The sequence below is a fragment of the Manacus vitellinus genome, unplaced genomic scaffold (genome assembly GCF_001715985.3).
Source record: "Manacus vitellinus isolate BGI_N305 unplaced genomic scaffold, ASM171598v3 scaffold_44_pilon, whole genome shotgun sequence".
In the NCBI taxonomy this organism is placed as follows: Eukaryota; Metazoa; Chordata; class Aves; order Passeriformes; family Pipridae; genus Manacus; species Manacus vitellinus.
Genome location: NW_021940565.1, coordinates 1,299,957 through 1,317,692, shown reverse-complemented (window position 1 = coordinate 1,317,692; position 17,736 = coordinate 1,299,957). Strand labels below are relative to the sequence as shown.

Genomic DNA, 17,736 nt, shown 5'->3' with positions numbered 1-17,736 from the left:
AATGGTCAGTCTGGCTCGCAGAAGTACATTGCACTGATTCCAAATAAATTCGAGAGCATCCATAGAAACAGGTTACACCGATCTAATTAAATCAATTTAGAAAGAGATTCGGTTAAATCAGTGCAATTTGTGTGTTCATAGATCAATCCTCAAATCAGGAGAAGGTCTCTTGAGCTAATGAGGCGTAGCAGTTATTTACTTTGGGGTGCTGGGCACTGGTCATCAATTAGGAGTCATTAATAAACCCTGGCAATAAAGAGCTCGAGTACCCCCAGTGAGTAATGGGGAGCAGTTGCAGGATGTATTAGCATAGTGCTCTGCCTCTGGGCTTCTCTGCAAATCACTTATCTCCCCTTGGGCATTACACAAAAATCCTGTGTGCTGGTGACTGATGATGGGACTTGGAGGTTCCCCCTGGAAGGAAAGATTTAGAAATTATCTGTGATTTCAGTCTGCATATAGTGGTGGTTTGTTTCTTTCTTCTTTTTTTTTTTCCCACTGCTACATAAAGCTTTATGTCTCTTTTCTGCTGCTATTACCAGAACAAAGCCATTGTAGTGGAGCTCTTTCATGATCAAATCGCTATAATTAGAGTTTCACAAATGTGGGAAATGAGCAGGGAGCTGAGGTTGACTGATGTGTTACCAGTATAAATCTCATCCAAGACAAACTGAAAGAGATGCCAAAAATACCGTAGCCTTGGAAATTCAGCTTTGAAGTTATTTTTCAGTATTTTTTTTTAAAGCCAGGGGAAGGAGAAGCAGTTTATAGGTGTTTTCAGCAAACGAAAACATTGACTTGGCAGGTGAAGAATGAGAAATAATTTTGCCAAATGTCCGTGTCTCTTTGCACTGCCACTGGAGGAGCCCTCCTGCACTCTGCCATGAGCTGCTTCCATGCAGTCTTGGCATGCTGGCGTGGGAGTGACATCTACCAGTCGGCAGAGAGGCCTTTTCTGGTAGAAACTTCCACCCTTCCCCCTAACGCTTGGGAGCAACCCCAGTCACGAGTGGGGCTCCGTTTAGGATGGGGACGCGGGGCGGGCACCCCTCGGGTTTGGGACCTGCCTGATGCCGTGTAATCTATCAGAATTGTATTAATCCCACTAACGCAGCCGCCATCTGGCCCCGCTGCCGGGCCGGCTCGCACGAGCCCCGGTGATGGATGGCCCTGGGAATTGATTAGTTGTTGTGCGAGACAAATGAACTGTTTTGGCAGAAAATACCAGAGGTCACTGCATGTGGTCAGGCACAAAGGCTGCTGAATTTTAAAGAGCTGCTTCCAGCATCCATTGCAAGGATGGTGCTTCGGAGCACTTTTGAGACGAGCCCAGTGCTCCGGAGCACGGTTGGGGTTTTGTTGTCTCCCTCCGGGCTCGCTTTCGGGAACGCCGAAACTGGAGATAAGCGCCAAGCTACAGGGATGTGGGAGCCAGCATCCCTGCTGTATTGGGAATTACGGGCTCATGGTGGTATTGGGTGGGTGGGTGGCTGTGCCACAGATGTCTGTCGCTTGGGTAAATGCAGGGCTGTGCGATCCCTGTGGAAGAGCTTTCCCGGTTGTGCGGAGCCCAGGCAGCCTGGCGTGCTCAGCCGTGGTGCCTCACACAAAACACCTGGGGGTACAGGCAGCTGGGGTTTGGGTTTTTTTCAGGTCAGTGTTATTTAGAAATGGATGCTCTCCTGGTGATGTTCAGCAGGCAAATCTCTTGGCTTCAAGATGATTGCCAAGTTTATTGCTCCCTCCCTTTTTGTTGTCCCCGGAGCAGTGACCCTTGGGGCTTTTGCTTTGTTGTGCAAAGGGGGCCTGGGCTCAGGCCTGCCTCCTCTCTGGGAGAGCTCATCCTTCAGTGGAGGCTCCTATTTGGGGTTTTCACGGCCACCCCCTCTCCGGTGCTGCCGCTGCTGTGCCGAAGTGTGCGTGGCGGGTGGGGAATTGGATGACACATGTCTCGCTATGTCCCGGCGGCTCTCGGAGGACGGCACACAAGTGTGCCGGCAAGTGGGCAACCCTTCCCTCGGGATGGCCTGCCGGCTCAAAATAAACTTGAGTTATGGATTTATTCAGCTTGTAAAACCTCAGCTGGCATAAATAATTGAGAAAGCAAAGGTTTGTCTGTGGTGCGTACCTCAGGGACCCGCTCCTGCCTTCCTCCCTCCCACCACCCTTTCTTATGAAAATGATCCCAGTTGCACTGATAGATAATAACAACACCAAGCAATTAAAAGCTATGGGTGGCTGGAGAGAGGAGAAAAGGTTCAGTTAATGAGCTTTTCCTCTTCCTGTGCCCAGGAGAGCCTCCGAAGTGACGAGGCGATTAAAGCGAAGAGATAATTATAGATTATGTGAAAATGGGTCCCTTGGGGGCCGAGGGCCTTGACATAAACAGCGAGTGTTGCGAGTGTCTCTGGGCTCCCCGCATGCGTCCTGCCCCGCTCCGCTGCGCTCCCGCTCGCTCGGCAGTGCCGTGCCAACCAGACGGGCAAAGCCACCTGTTAGCGGCACCCGGGGCCGCTCCGCGGCGAGTCCACTGGGACACGGCTTGGACCAGCCCCGGGAAAAGGGCTGAGGACGCCCCAAGTAGAACCTGATCTCAGCCCTCTGCCCTGAGCTTTGCGCTGGAGGTAACCTGCGAGGGGGGAGGAAGGGCACGGGGCAAACCTGGAGGATGTTCTCTGCGCGAGGGTAAAATGTCTGAATGTCAAAGTCTCTTCCGTGCCCTTTTCAGTGGCAGCCTTGGTGGCAAGGAGATTTATAACACTCCAGGTAAGAAGGAGGTGAAGCCCGATCAGCCAGCACCAGATCTTTTCCATGAGCTGTTTAAAAACTGTTGGCTCAATACGTGTGTTTTGGACAGCTTGTGGAGAAGGGCTTGCGAAGCCTTCCAAGCTTGGGGAAGGATGGGCTTGGTGTTAAGTTCTTCCACATCCTTTTATTCAAGGATGGAAAAAGCTGCCCATGTGTTACTTGCAGGCAACAGGTACGCTTCAACTCATTGTTAAATGAGAATTAGCATCTTTTACTGGGGATGGGGGAGAGCAGGAGAAAACAGCTTTGGAGGCTGAACATGTGTCAGCAAGGGAGAAGAGGAAACCCTCTGGCCAACCTCAGGAAATAGATGTAAACACAGTCACTGCCTTTACTGACTGTCAAGTGGTCACTGACTTGAGGGCTCCTTTCTGGCTCAACAATCTGCCACGGAAAAAAAATTGCGTCCAAGTCTTCCTTTTAGCTACAGGTTTTAAATAACTGTGCACATCTCCATTAGGTTGAGTTTCGTGGTCTTTCCCATCCATTCAGATATACCGTATACTCTGTTTTTTACATGAATTGAGATTTTTCTGAAAATACTGATGGAAATGTTGTTTCCCTCATAACATTATCTGAGCAATGTTTTTGCACTGTCACTTACTTCTGTATTTCTGATGTGCTTCTGTCTGGTTTTATACTGTTTTAACCAGTTTCTGGGCCTTCCTGTCAACTCTTACCAGTTTTATGAGGAGTGCAAATTCCTACTGGGAACAGGTCTGATAAAAACATTACATCCTTTTTGTTTTCTTGTAGCTACTACAGTGGAGGGATTATTAAGTACGAACACATACACACATGTGAAATAAAGGGAAACAAAAAACTGAGTTGCCAAGTTTTCAAACTCTGTTTCTTATTTGTCCTCTATGGTTTTAAATGCAAAGTCAGCAAATAACAGTAACTTGTCTTTATTCCATTCACACCATTCAAGGGGAATGTTTTTGCTAGTATTGATCCCTCCAAAAATCTGGTTTTAACTCCTCTGAGCCCTTTTCTCAGTGTCCCCTCCTGGTTTTGGCATGTGTCTAGATCAGATAGTTTTAAATGTCTGGAGTGTAGCTTCATGTGACTGTTTTATTTGTAGGTAAAATGTCTTGGTTGTGACTGTGTGGACTTCCCTCAAATGTATTCAGGAAAAGGCTTGTTTCTCTTTGTTAATATTTATAGAAAAGTTGGATATGATATATCTTTAATTTTTTGAAAGAGGGCATCAGGAGCAGGGGAGTGGTTTAAAGCTTGAGAAATAAATGTGGAGCAGAAGGACGAAATTTCCCGAAATCTTATCTTCAGGTGGGGAAATTGGTATTCTGGATTAATTCCATTGTGGAGACTTCTGAAAGAAAAGTGGTTTTTTGGAAGGGGGATATATAGAGCATTTGCAGAGTTGGTTATTCCAGAAAGCTAAATCATATCCAAATAGCTGTGTCAGGTCATTTTCCCCTTGCAGGCAATAATATCCTTGGAAAAAGACTGTAAAAGTCCTGTCTGGAGGCTGTGGTGCAAAGATGGGCTGGGTTTGGTACATCAGGGTCACAGTGCCCTCTCTGCTGGCACAGGCCCTGCACACATCCCCCTGGAGCACAGTCAGGTGCTTTATTGCTGCCAGGTACTTGCTGGTGCCTCTGGTGCTGCCGTGTGAGGTCTGTCAGGGCTCTGCAGCTTGTGGGATGGAGGGTACAGCCCGAGCTCATGGTTGTGACATGGAAAATCACCCAAGAATAACTGAGAACAGTTGTGGACTTCTCTAGCAAGGAGACACTGGGGTTTGCTTTGGTGTTATGGAAAAAAGAGTGATCTGCTATAAACGAGAGGTGTGTGGCTGTGCAGTGGGGAGCCAAGTTACTGTACAGTGTTGTCTGAAAAGCAGCTTCTCATAAAAGGCTGCTGTCAGCAGCCAAGGGTGTGTTGGAGAGGTTGGACTAACAAGGTAGGACTGAAGGGACTTCCCAGCATATCAAATCAGCCCTTGTTAGTAGGGGCAGGCATGTCTCATGACCTCCATCATGAGTCTGTCAAGCTCCATCTCCAGCAGTACAAGCTTTTGCCTTTTCTAATCCCACCATGAGATTCTTTTTTCCCTGGAATTCAAGGTAATTGCATCTAAAGCATGCAGTGACCTGTTTCCCAGGAGCTTGTGTGTAGTGAGTGGGCAAGACCTCTACCAACAAATGAGTTCATGACAGACTGGTTAAGAAACTGGGAGACTTCTGTAGTGTCCCTACGCCTGAACACAGAGTGTGAGGTGCAGCTCACTTGTCTGCAAGGAAAAATGGGGGTGATGTGCTGGAGAACAGTGCTACTAAGAGAGCAAGGTGAGAGGGAGGTCAGAGGAAGTGACTTCTTTGGAGAAAGCAGTGATCTGCTGCTGGAGATGAGTGTCAGCACTTTTTCCCACCTTTTTCTGGCACCGAGGAAGGAAGGTCTGAGGAATTAGAGTGTAACTCAGTAGGCTAGATGCATAACAATCAAAGACAAAGTCAAAACCATGTCATGGAGCTCTGCATGCCCTGATGGGAACAGGGGACATGGTCTTGGTGGCATTGGTATTTTCTTTTTCTTTTTTGGGGGATTGCAGGTGAAAGAGCAACCCTTTTGTTTGTAATCCATTGCTCAGAAATGCAAACATTATTTAGATTTTTACTTTCCCTTCTCCTGACATTATTCAGCCTGTGAGGTTCAAGAGCAGTGCAGATGAATAGGAGGAGTGTTACCTTTTAGCACCAGTGCATCAGTTCTCAAACTGCACTGTTGGATTTCTCCTGCCCAAAAGGCCCACAGCAGAATGACCTCCTTACTGGGTCTGACCAGCTCCAGCAACCTCCCATTTTTACAAGTAGCTGAGACTGTCAGGCTGAGTTCTGCTGAACATCCAGATGGTCTTAAGTTAAGGTGATTGAAAACTGGGGATGTCATGTGAGGCAGCGATTCTGTGTTTAACTCTCGTGAAGCTGCCAAGTCCCTTAGCAACGCTGATGGGTTCATTTGAACCACAGTTTTCATCTGGAAACTAGAAAGAGAGGGGAGTGTGTGGGCTCTTGGCTTATTTTGGTAAAACCAGTGACTTCTTTTCTTTATTCCCTGTTAGCAACACAGTGGGATCAGTGTATTTAAACCTAAAGGTATTATTCTTTTAAGAATCTGGGAAAGATCTTAACTTCATTGGAGGTTCTGTTTGTTTGGCTGGTGAGGAGGGAAGCTTTAGTGTGTCTGAAGTCAGGGTATTGCTTTTATCTCTAGAAGAAGCTATAGGTGTGACTCAGGCTCTCGTGACAGCACAATTGGATCTTCCTGCCTGCAAGCACTCCTAAGTGAGCACCTGCTTGTGTTATGTCCAGGATCCAATGTGTAATCAGCCAGATTGCTTTGCATGTGTCCTGCTTGTTCTGCTGTTTTGTCCAGGCCACTGTCCGAGATGGATGGGCATCAGACAGGGCTTTTGTGGGACCCAGAGTGGCTCTTACAGGAAGAGCAGCTTTAGCCCTTTCTCTTCTGTGGGATTGCAGTGATTTGTACCAGAACTCAAACGTGGATTTTTTCTGGCTAACTTCATACGTTTCTTGTGCCATTTCACAGGAGTAAGCTGACTTTTGTCCGGACATAATACTGCTAAAAACCTTTGTTTTTCTAGGAAGCGGGATCTTCTGTCTCCTAACTTGGGAGAAAAAAAAACCACATTATTCTGCATGTGCAGTACTAGGTGCCTGTTTCAGTCTGGTGACAGCATTGAAATGTCATTGAAATGAGCATATGATGTGTATGTGGCCTTTGTGTTGTGCAGTAACACGGTGCTTCTTTGCTTTTGTTTCCTGAATAGGGAAGAGGACAAGAACATTTTTGATTACTGCAGAGAAAACAACATTGACTATGTAACCAAAGCCATTCAATCAAAAAAAGTGGATGTGAACGTCACAGATGAGGAGGTATGGAGAAAAAGGAACCATTAATCTTTTAACTGTGTTGTGTATTAATTCAGTGCTACTTCTTTTTAAAATTCCCTAGTTGGGTTTGTTATAACAAGGTACTGTAACAGTTGGACAAACACTTGGTCATTGAGACAGGGATAATCTATTGGAAAACAGCTTTCCACTGGATTTCTAGTAGTGTGTGGATGTAGTAACTGTAATGCTTTAGCATATCAGAAGCTTAATTTCTATGTTATTTTCAGCAGCCACTTGCAGAATAAGATCTCCTGAATAGTTCCCTTTCCCCACTTTGTATACTAAATATGGTCAAACAGAGTTAGGAAGTGAGGGAAATGGGGTTTTTTTTTTTGGCTGATGACCTGTGTTCAGGCTTGAAGTAGGATTTCTGTCATGCCACCAGCTTTTCATCATTCCCAGGTGGAGAACAAATGAGTGACACTGGCTTTCCAGCTTCACAAAAATAATGACATCATCAGGTCTTTCTCTCCTCACCAAACTCAAAACACCATTTCTCCACAGGGAGATAATACAGATGTTGCCAGAAACTCCCAAGAAAAAGCTGTGTTTAAAACTGTGGATTGGCTTGATCTTTTTCTTGGTAAGAGCAACTGTCCCGGTGTGGACAGTTTCGTGTTAATCCTTCAGGAACTGTGGCTGTACCAGGTTTGTCACCTTGGTTTCTGTGCTTGCACACTGCCACCTACCCCTGCTCCTGGTCCAGCCTGTGCACAGCTCTTTTTACCCACTACCTTCCAGCACATTGTGTTGTGGTGAACAGATGAAGTGCTTAGACATTCATAGACTGAGACGCCACAAATTCAGTTGGGTTCTCCTGTAGCTCTAAGCAGATTTCTGCCCTCTGAGCCATGACAGCCCCGGCTGGGGCTCTGAATGCTGATGGCAGGGCCTTTTATTATTAATCAGGAATTCATGTGAATTAATTTTCAGAGGAGAGGAGGGAGGGTGTTCATGATCAGGGTTGGAATTTCACATCATAAATTCAATGAACTGAAACTGTCGTGTGCCACACAGTCACTGCTACAGTACCGATCCTGAGCTCCATCCCTCCTCCTGCTGATCACAGGCCACAGAAGGGAATGTCCAGGGCAGTCCCACAGAATACAGCTGCAGTGCTTTCATTAAAAATGTGCTCATTTTTAGGATCACACACCTGCAATAAGTGTATAATAATGTCATGTTAACATTGCTTTGTTCCCACTGGCAAGGTGCTCTTTTGTAGTGAGCAACATTCAGAAAATGGTACCTTCCTTGCTGTTCAAGCAACAAGTGGGCTTGTTTTCAGCCAAAGAAAGTTTGATTTAAAAAAAAAAAATATTTTGTGAAAGATAGCTGAAATATCTAAACTACGTAAATGTTTTAAGCCAGATCTGAAAACCGCCAGGTGACACATCCTTCTTGGGAATTATCCATGAGTCCTGATGTAAGAGAAGTCCTATTTCTAATGGATAATCCTGTTGCTAATGGATATTAGCACGTGACTATTGCAGAGTAGGGAATTGCTTCAGCAAAGGCAGGAGCCAAAAGCACCTGCCTGCTGGTGAAGGGCTCGTGGGACTTGACAGTTGTGCAGAATTCCCCCATACACAAAATTCTCGCGGCTTCAACAATTTTTGGTTTACCCCAGCAAATGTGCAAATAGGGAAGTGACAGCCTTTTTTTTGGCAAGTGCTGGCTTCTTTAGGCTAACCCTAACTGGTCCAAGAAACCAAAAAATAGCATACCAGAAACAAAAATCTGAAAGAAACACTTATTTCCTGATATGTTAAGGAGCTGAAACCATTACCAGTGTTGTTTGGTATCCAAACATGTTCTTCCCAATCTGGAGGGTAGCTTATTTTCCAATATCATGCAGGTTGATTGAAGTTTTAGAACCCCTTTTAGACTAGAGATATCCCAGACCAAGCCTTTCGTAGAGTGAAGTGTGTGCAAGCATAATCTTGTCATTTTTATTAACTATTTTAGTGTTACTGTGTAAATACATCCTGCTGTATCTAAAAGCTGCCTCACCTGGCCTCTGAACATAACTCACAGTGTCAATCCTTTGATTTAAATACCTATAAATTTAAAATGGCACAGGGATACATACAAAGAGATAACTTGTAATGAAACAAAATCTACTGAAGCACCAAATAGGCTCGTGCTAAGCTGCAAAGACACACAGCTCAGCCTTGCCTTGAACAATAAAGACCTGGCTGAGGTTGTAGGGTGTTTAGATTTTATTTTTATGTGATATGTTAATACTGCATCTACTAGTACCCCCCCTCATTTTGTGCAAACCTGAAATAAGTCAGCAAAAGGAGAAAAGAAATCAAGAATTAAAATGTAAAGTGGGGATGAGCCAACTGACTCGAAGCAAAAGGATTTCAGAAATGGGTTTAGAGAGATGCACTTGGAAACTTCCAAAGCATCAGTGGTCTTCTCCCCACAAGACATAAAACTCTTGATGTACAGCGTTCAGGCCAGCATACCTGCTAACAGTTTGGATATAATAGACTTCAATTTGGAATTAAACAAATAATCTAATGACAGTAATCATTTACGAGCTTCCATTTACTGTGTCTAAATTGCCCAGAGTTCAACAGAATAGCTTGCATTCACTTATAAGTAGCACAGACTAAAGCAACCTGTTTCCCTTGCACATGTCAGCAGGACTAATGGCATAAGAAATGTCCTGTGGCTGTGAAGTCGCCCCAGGCACATCCTGGGAGTGTGGCTCACTTGCTGCCTTTTTGAGAACAGTGTTTTTTCAACTTCTAACAAACCAGGAGCTGCTCAAAGGCAGAGATGAATTGCTCGTGTAATTTGTGCCAAGGACTGTGGAAGTTGTAGCTAGATAATTTTTTTTTAATTGTTGGATAAATCCCAGTAAACAAACATGTTACCTGTGTGCAGTGTTTTAAGTCCTTGCCAAAACTTTAATGAGAGGCATCTGACAAGTTGCTCACTTAGTCCCCAGTCCCCGTGCTTTTGAGACAGCAAGTGCCAAATTGGTGCCAGCCTGCCAAGGAAAGGACAGGGGAAAAAATGAATTTGAAGAAGAATCACATGCTTCTGGATTTACAGGCTTGCTCCCATTAGAAAAACTTCACCAGACATTTGAGAGCTCTGAAAGGGATTCACTTCCAAATCAAGTTTACCTGTATAATTGCAACAACAGCCCTTCCATTCGCTGTTTCTGCTGTCACAGAGGGATGCAGTCATTCTATCTAGATAGATGTCTATCTCTTCTTAATTACTGCTAATAAAACACTTGCCACAAGTTAGAGTGGCTCACTGCTATACAGCCATTACCTCTGCAAACATCGTGCCTAGAAGTATAGCTTAATATTGTAGCACATCCATTCGGTTTGGCTTTGTTCTCCCCTTTCTGTGCTCCGGCTAATTGATGTGAAAATCATTCCCATCCATTTGTCTGCCGAGGCTCGGTATATCGGAGACAAATCCCTGTCCTGTGCTTTGTTTGTGAACACCCTGTGACTTGGAGCTGAGCAGAATTGATGTGCTGTTGGCTTGAGAAGCTGCTGCAGAAGCTGGCCAAGCTGGCAGCGGTTAGCCAGGCAAAGCACAGAAGATTTAACAGGCAGGGTTAGTGCAGTGGGGCTATTTTTATGCTTTTTTTTTTATTAAATACTTCAAAGGCTGGGGAAAATGCATCCTCTCAAGTAACTTCTGCAACAACTGTCGTGTTTGAATTGCAAGGAGGGAGTACCTTGGTGTTTGATTGCATCTAGTCAGGACCTCACTGCTGCAGTTCTTCCCTACGTGAAATTATTCATGTTGCTCTGAATCTCTCACTGCTTAATGAAACAGCCATGTGGGAATTGTTTTGGGAAAGCTCAATCTGTGGCTCTTAAGATTTCTGCCATGTTATTTAAACACACAAGCACATGTTATGTGCTGATCCAAAGCAGCAGCTGTGTGGACTAAAGAATTTTGCAGCATTCAGAGGTGATATCCGTGCTACACAAAAGGCTGGACTGTAAATTCAGTTTCTTATCCCTAAGGCTTATTTTAAGGAAGACATGAGAAACAAATAGACTTTGTAGCTGTATAGCTGCCTAAGTACATTAGCTAGAACTGTTGATTGTTGTTAATTTGCCTGATGCTATGCAAACAGTAGTGAATATTATCTAGTTTTCATAGAATCATTAAGGTTGAAGAAGACCTCTAAGATCTTGGAGTCCAACTGTTTTAAATACAAATGCTTTTTGTTACGCAGTAAGTAGGTTGAGATTCTTCTGCAGGTGTCTTTACTCCCACATCTCATGGTGTGCTCTTGCACAGGAGGTCTCCAAAGTCCCTTACACCCTGTGTCGAGGGCGTGGCTGCGAGGATGCAGACATTTCTTGGGTGGAACATGTCAGCTATTTAATAGTGCACAATTACAATGCAGAGCCATTTAAGGCACTAATTAGAAAATACTGTATCCATTTAGAATTGCAGAGAAAATATATAGGTAAGCAGAGTGTAATTACCCAAAGTGGAGTTGGCCCAAGGCTTGAAATCCATACTCCTGCAAATAGCACAAGGAGATTTGTAATGACTGTAGATGATCAGGCTTCAGGTTTTTGTCTTGTTCAAAAGGCAGCATGTGCAGCAGAACCAGCCTTCCAGTGTCATGGGCAAGACCAGCTGCACAGTACTGTGGCACCCCTGAGGTGTCAGAATTAACTGTTGGTTTCCCTTTATTGGTCTCAGCCAAGTTCAGCACCAATAAAATGAGATTCTGCTTGTCCAGAGACAAAAGCAAACCAACTTGTTATAGCCACTAATCTGTAACGTTAATTTGATTAAAAATATAGAAATGCCTTTATTATATCATGTAATTGCACAGTAATTACACTTGTGTAATTATGGTGTTATTCCTCTACACATATATAAAGAAACTGAAATCATCTGTTGAAGTATTTATTGCTATTATACATATTGCACATAGTGCTTCTTTCTTTCGACATAAACATCTGTGGCACGAAAAAAGTTGGTATTTGTCCAACTGAAATCCTAAGTCTTAAGTAATTACCAGTCCAGAGGTGAGTTAAGGATGCTAAACATGAATTAAGGATCTTTCCATGTTTACCAATTGTTTTAAATTGTACTCTTTCCCCCTTGTAGACTTCAATAGTGGCATTGAGTGCAAGAACATTAATCATTAAATGGCCCATGGATGTCATCAGTGCTTCCATAGAAAGTCACTGTCAGAAAATTCATTGTAATTCAAGGTTAATTAGTGTAACATTAAAATTATGTGTTACAAAAATTAATTACTTACTGGGTCAAAACGTGTGCATTTCCTGACTCAAAATCATGTTCTACCTCTGCTGCCCTGCCCAAGAACATCCAGCAGAAGCAGCGTGAGCTTTGATCACAGGTGTCTCCTGCCCCTCCTGCTTTCTGGCACCGTGGTTAGGAAATTTGGCTCACAGTCCCCATTAGCAGATAAATGAGTTGCTCACCTTGTTCCTCACTGCTCTGTCAGGAGATTTATAACCAGGCATAGGCTAATTTAACTGATTTCATCTGTGAGGGTCTGTGACTGTTTTCTGTGGCCTACTGGAAAACACAGGTCAGTCTGATGGTGTCACAACTTGTGGGGTGTGATTCCTGGTTATCTGCAGGGTGATTTCCAAGTTCTCCCCTGGAAAACAGGAGAGCCTAATAGGAACAGTAAGTATAATTTACCACGTGTGTGTAGTAAACAAAGAAGAAAATCTATCTCAGACTACTTTGATCTCCATTTCTCAGGGATCCTGAGCTTCTTCCCATATCTTTATCAGGCAGGGTGATCTGTACTTCCATTGTATCCCTTCCCATGGTGGCAGACAACTGCAGAAAGCAGATGGGAAGAAAACTGCAAAAGTCTGGGAGAGGGCAGAGGCATGGGTGCAGCAGCCCATGTTGCAGAGCTGAGAGGGGACAATTGTGGGTGATGCCTGCCCAGCTGCCCAGTTTTAATCTTCTCTTGCAGCAGAGACAGGACCTGTGGGTTAAGTGCTTTGGACCTGCCAGAGGAATGAGCTTTTGGGAACTTGGCATCCAGGTGACTTAGGCAACACTGAAAATCCTATCCTTATTGTGTAAGTCGTTGCTCCCAGAAAAGTCAGAGGTGCCAAAATCCCAAATCTATACAGGAAAAAAAATCATGTCATGGCTCCTGTGTTTCATGCTTTCCTACTTTTCCCCTCTAAGTTTTTTGCTGACTTGTGGGCTTAGTGCTAAATTAATGAAAAATTGAACTGTGTGTCACTTTTCACTTTTCTAGCATTATTTTTAAGTTCAAATCACAAGGAATAATAAGCTGCATACTAATATTATTTTTTTACTTTTTCCTTTAACTCTGTGTTAATTTGGTTATTGGTGCTCAATACTTATTAGCAAGACTGATTCTCCGTGGGGTTTTTTGCCTGGCTTTGTTAATTTTTCTCCTGGATGTTGCAGGGCCGGGCTCTGCTCCACTGGGCGTGTGACAGAGGACACAAGGAGCTGGTTTCAGCACTGTTACAGCACTCTGCTGATGTCAACATCCAGGTAAGAAAGGAATACAAAGTTGAATTTGATCGATGTGTTACAGAGCCTCCTGACCAAATGTTTCGCATGAAGCTGAATTCTTCAATACTCCATAGCAAGTTTTCTCAAGGTACTTATCACAGAAAAGCTGCTCAACTCTGGTGAGACCCCACGTGCAGTGCTGCCTCCAGCTCTGGGTCCAGTTGGAGCCAGTCCAGGGGAGGCCACCAAGATGATCACAGGGATGGAGCACCTCTGCTATGAGGAAAGGCTGAGAGAGTTGGGATTGCTCAGCCTGGAGTGACCTAACTGGTACCTCCCAGTACCTGAAGGGATCCTGCAAGAAAGGGACTATTTACAAGAACCTGGAGTGACAGGACAAAGGGGAATGACTTCACACTGACAGAGAGTAGGGTTAGATTAGATATCAGAAAAAAATTCCTCTCTGTGAGGGTGGTGAGGCCCTGGCACAGGTTGCCCAGAGAAGCTGTGGCTGCCCCATCCCTGGAAGTGTTCAAGGCCAGGTTGGACAGGGCTTGGAGCAACCTGGTCTAGTGGAAGGTGTTCCTGCTCATGGCAGGGGTGTTGGAACAAGATGATCTTTAATGTCCTTTCCAACCCAAACTATTCTATGATTCTGTTTTAAGAACATCCAAAAAGGTAGCCTGGGAAAAATACAGAATTTTTAGCCACCACAGTTTGCCCCCATACATCTGAGCTTAGCTAGCAGCAGTTTTAGGGTACCTTAATAGCCCAGGTTTTGTCCTACACTGGTTCAGCAACTGCTTTGCAAGTGGTTCCTTCCAGCCAGCCAGCTTGGGTCTGTCTGTACCCATGAGTCAGTGCTCCCAGTTTTGTCAGCTTGGTGCAATTAAGGGCTGACTTGTGTAGATTTGGTTGTGTTGGGAAATAATTGTCTAATGTATTTCTGTGAAATTATGATTGACTGCTCTTCACCTGCGTGGCTCTTATTGGCTCTGCTCTCCTGCCCACAAATAGCCATGTTGGTACTTAGACACACGTGAAATTGTTGTAAAAAAGGTCTGTTTTGCCCTTTCCTGGGCAGAATTGGTGCTGGGATGGTATGAGGAAGGACAGCTCTGTGGCAGCTGGTGACAAACATATGTTCATGCTTAGATCTCCGGGGTTTTGGTTTTAATGTATTTTACAGGAGTTTTTTCCTTACATAGAAGAGGGGCAGTGAAGCCAGTACGAAGGGGGGCTTTGCATGCCCTGTCCATCACCCTTCAGTCAGATCTCGTGAGTGATGTGTTGGATACATACAGGAACAGCTTTGCACTGAAACTGCAGAGAAGTTGGATCAGCATGTTCCCTCACCCTGGCATCCTGGAGATGGTTTTGGGCTCTGTCTGAAACATCTCTTCTCTTTGACACCTGTCTCATTCCTTTGGGGGTAAAGTCTGATTCTTTGAAGAAAAGACAGAAGGAAGAATCATCATAATTTTTTTCCCCGAGCATTCATTTTTCTCTTAAATTCTTCTCTTTTTTCTTTTTGATGCATTGCACATGTTCTAACCAGATTATTTTTGGCCAGTAACAAAAGGTTAATAATAGCCATAAAAAGAAAATCAATCTTTGATATTTTTTTCCCCCATCGAGGTAATAAAGGAGAATTTTTTATAAAGGTCTCTGTTTGCAAGTGGGTGTGTTCCCAGAGAAAGCAGACACGTTTTTATTCTCAACCATATATAAATTGCAATAACATTTCAAGACTTTGTGACTTAATGTTTATTTCTTTTTTTTTTATTATTTTTATTTTAACCTTTACCCTGTCAGAATTCACATCCAGAGCAAGAGCAGGAGGAATTTTAAGATCAACCAGAAGAAAAAGGGAGAGGGAGAAACTCTGGCTTCCTAACAGGCCATAAACACTGCAGTACCTGCTATTACACATTACCAAATCAGTTAATGTGTAGGCTGTAAAGAACAGTGGGTTAAGTGTGAGGGAATCTCTGGTGACTCGAATCTATTATTTCAGAGCAATGCACTCTCAGCAGAGGTTCCCTTCACACCTCTGTCCCAGGAAAGTCCACAATTCCCATCCACCCCTCCTGGTCTTTGGGTGTTCTCCTGTCTTCTTCAGTTTTGCAGCAGCACCTATGTGCAGGCAACATAAGAGATCAAGAATAAATTAGGGCTTAGGAGGGTTATGAGCAGGTAGTGAAGGAGAGAAATGTTATAGACCAATTTTTTTTTTAATTGCCTGTGTTTTAGTATGCTTCTAAAAAGTTAGTCAAACAGCGTGACAGATTTATGCTCTCTTCCATTACCTTTTTAATAAATGTTCTTCCATCTTGGCTCTCTTGGAGTGTGCTAAAGGATTTAGCTGCCCTAAGCAAACAATGACAGTAGTGCTCTGATAGGTGACCTGGAGCGAGTCAGACCAGTTCACTGTGCCTGTAGATTTGCCTTAATACCTTTTTGCTGCCTTATTTTAGTTACCTTTGTGTTATCTATTGTCAAAGTACTGCAGTCTCTGGATCAAGAGGGGTCTGCAAGTGTCAACTTATTACTCTTTACTGATAAACAGACAGGTTGGGAGCAGGAGGAGAGGTCTCCTCATTCCTGCTCATTCCTGTAGTGTGCTCAAAACCACTTTGATTCTGGGAATAACCCCACGGCCCAAGACTGCAGTGGTCCAGCCCCTGTGCTTTTTGTTTTTCAGCAGTGCTACTGCAGTTTCCAAAGGGTGGTTCACTAATGTCACTGAAAAGCTGCAGCCATTGAATTCTCTGGTTGTTCATAATTAGCTCTAATAGCACGTTTGAAAAGAGGTGGTAAAGCGATTGCCATGGGCGAGGGGATACAGAAAGGCAACAGGCTGCTCTGCTTTGTTGAAAAAGGGGCATTTGTGTAATTGAATTACCTAAATCTTCAGAGCCAGAGGCCGTGTCAAAGTGGGTGGTGGGATGGTATTTTGGAGCCGAGTCTGAGAACAGCCTTCTTCCACTGGAAATGTTTGCCTTAAATGGGATATGTTCATAACGTAACAGTTATGAAGGAGCTCAGCAACGTGATTATAATTTTCATTTCTAGCTTTAAAACACATGAAGACACAAGTTTTCCTTGCAGAGGATGAGCAAAATTGGAACATCTTTTTCCCCTAAAGAGAGAGTTTTTCCTTGCAGTGTTTTCTCTGGCCTTGGGAAGGAGATTTTCTGGGATCAAGGGAGGCACTGAATGCGAGCTGTGCAGAGCTGTACCCCAGCAGCTGTGCCATGATATCCTCAGCATTCCCAAGCTGGCCTGGTCAGAGTCCTTCTTTTATAGCATCATGGAATGGTTTGGGTTGCAAGAGACCTTAAAGGTCATCTGTTTGTCCTCAGTTTTCTCTGGTGCTGCAGTGCCAGTGCAGAGGAGACAGCAGAAGTCTCCTGAGTGTGAGATGTTTGGGGGATGTTTAGGCACAATGTGCTGCTTCACTGCTCTTAGGTGGAAGGGTCCTCTTGGGGCAGGGTCTGGACACCTCTTCCTGCAACAGCAAGGCAGGTAAGGGGGCTCAAAAAGGAGAGTTCTGTGCCCTGGTGCCAAGGCCCCATGTGATTGCTCATCCTACTCAGGGTATAGGGTGGGTGTGTGTGTGTGTGTGTGTATATCTATATATGTATATATCTACTGCAGGTATACAAATTGCTAATACAGGTCTAAGGAAGATGAAGAACATCACGATACAATAATTGTCCAATGAGAGAGAGAAGGACAAATAGCATCTCCCACTTGTAATGTCAAAACAGTAGACCACAGACTTTCCTCCTGGACTTGCTGTGGCTGCACTTTGTTCTATTTGTGGGCACTCCTTACTCCAAAATAGTAATCCATGTGTTCAAGGCGTGCCTTTGAGAATGCACAGGAACCTCTCCTGGAGTGGTTGCCACAGCTGAGCTTACTCTGATAAAGCTTTTCAAGCCTGTCTGGCCATGCAAGCAAGTCTTAAATACTGTTCATTGTCAGTGGAACTGTACCACTTGACACACAGGATAATTAAGGACTGTGTACATATCTGTGTGCTAGAGCAGCTGAGTCAAAATTGTATCTAAATATTTTATGATTTTTAAACTGCATCATTGTGCAGTTATCAATGTTATGGTAATAATTTTCTATGCTTTCAGTTTTTTTCTGAAAGGAAGAAAAAGGCTATAACTGATGCTGAGTTTTTATTTGCTGACTTTTCACTTTCCTCGTAAAGGTGCAAAGCACTGCACTGAGACTTTAAACCTCTTGCCAGCAAGTTCCCAGTGGTCATCCATGGACCCTCAGAGGTTTGAGAGGGAAACTTGAGACCAAAGCTGAAAATCATCAGGTTAGGAAATCTCTTGCTAGTGTATGTGGATTTTATTTTTATTCGTACATATACAGCAGTAATTTTGGTGAAAAGCATCTAGTGTCTGTGCTGTCTGCAGAGAGCATTGGTGGATTTTTGGTGACAGTGTTGGATTTTTGTCTTGTACCAATTCGTGCA

The 17,736-nt window shown here is 44.1% G+C and overlaps 1 protein-coding gene across 1 annotated transcript in view; it reads left to right on the top strand.

The window, feature by feature from the left end:
- The window catches only part of ACBD6 (acyl-CoA binding domain containing 6), an 82,769-nt gene that overhangs the window by 29,087 nt on the left and 35,946 nt on the right, over nucleotides 1-17,736 (top strand). Inside the window, 2 exon segments of the mRNA XM_029962294.1 lie at nucleotides 6,623-6,728; nucleotides 13,188-13,277. Coding sequence (XP_029818154.1) covers nucleotides 6,623-6,728; nucleotides 13,188-13,277 — 196 coding nt within the window.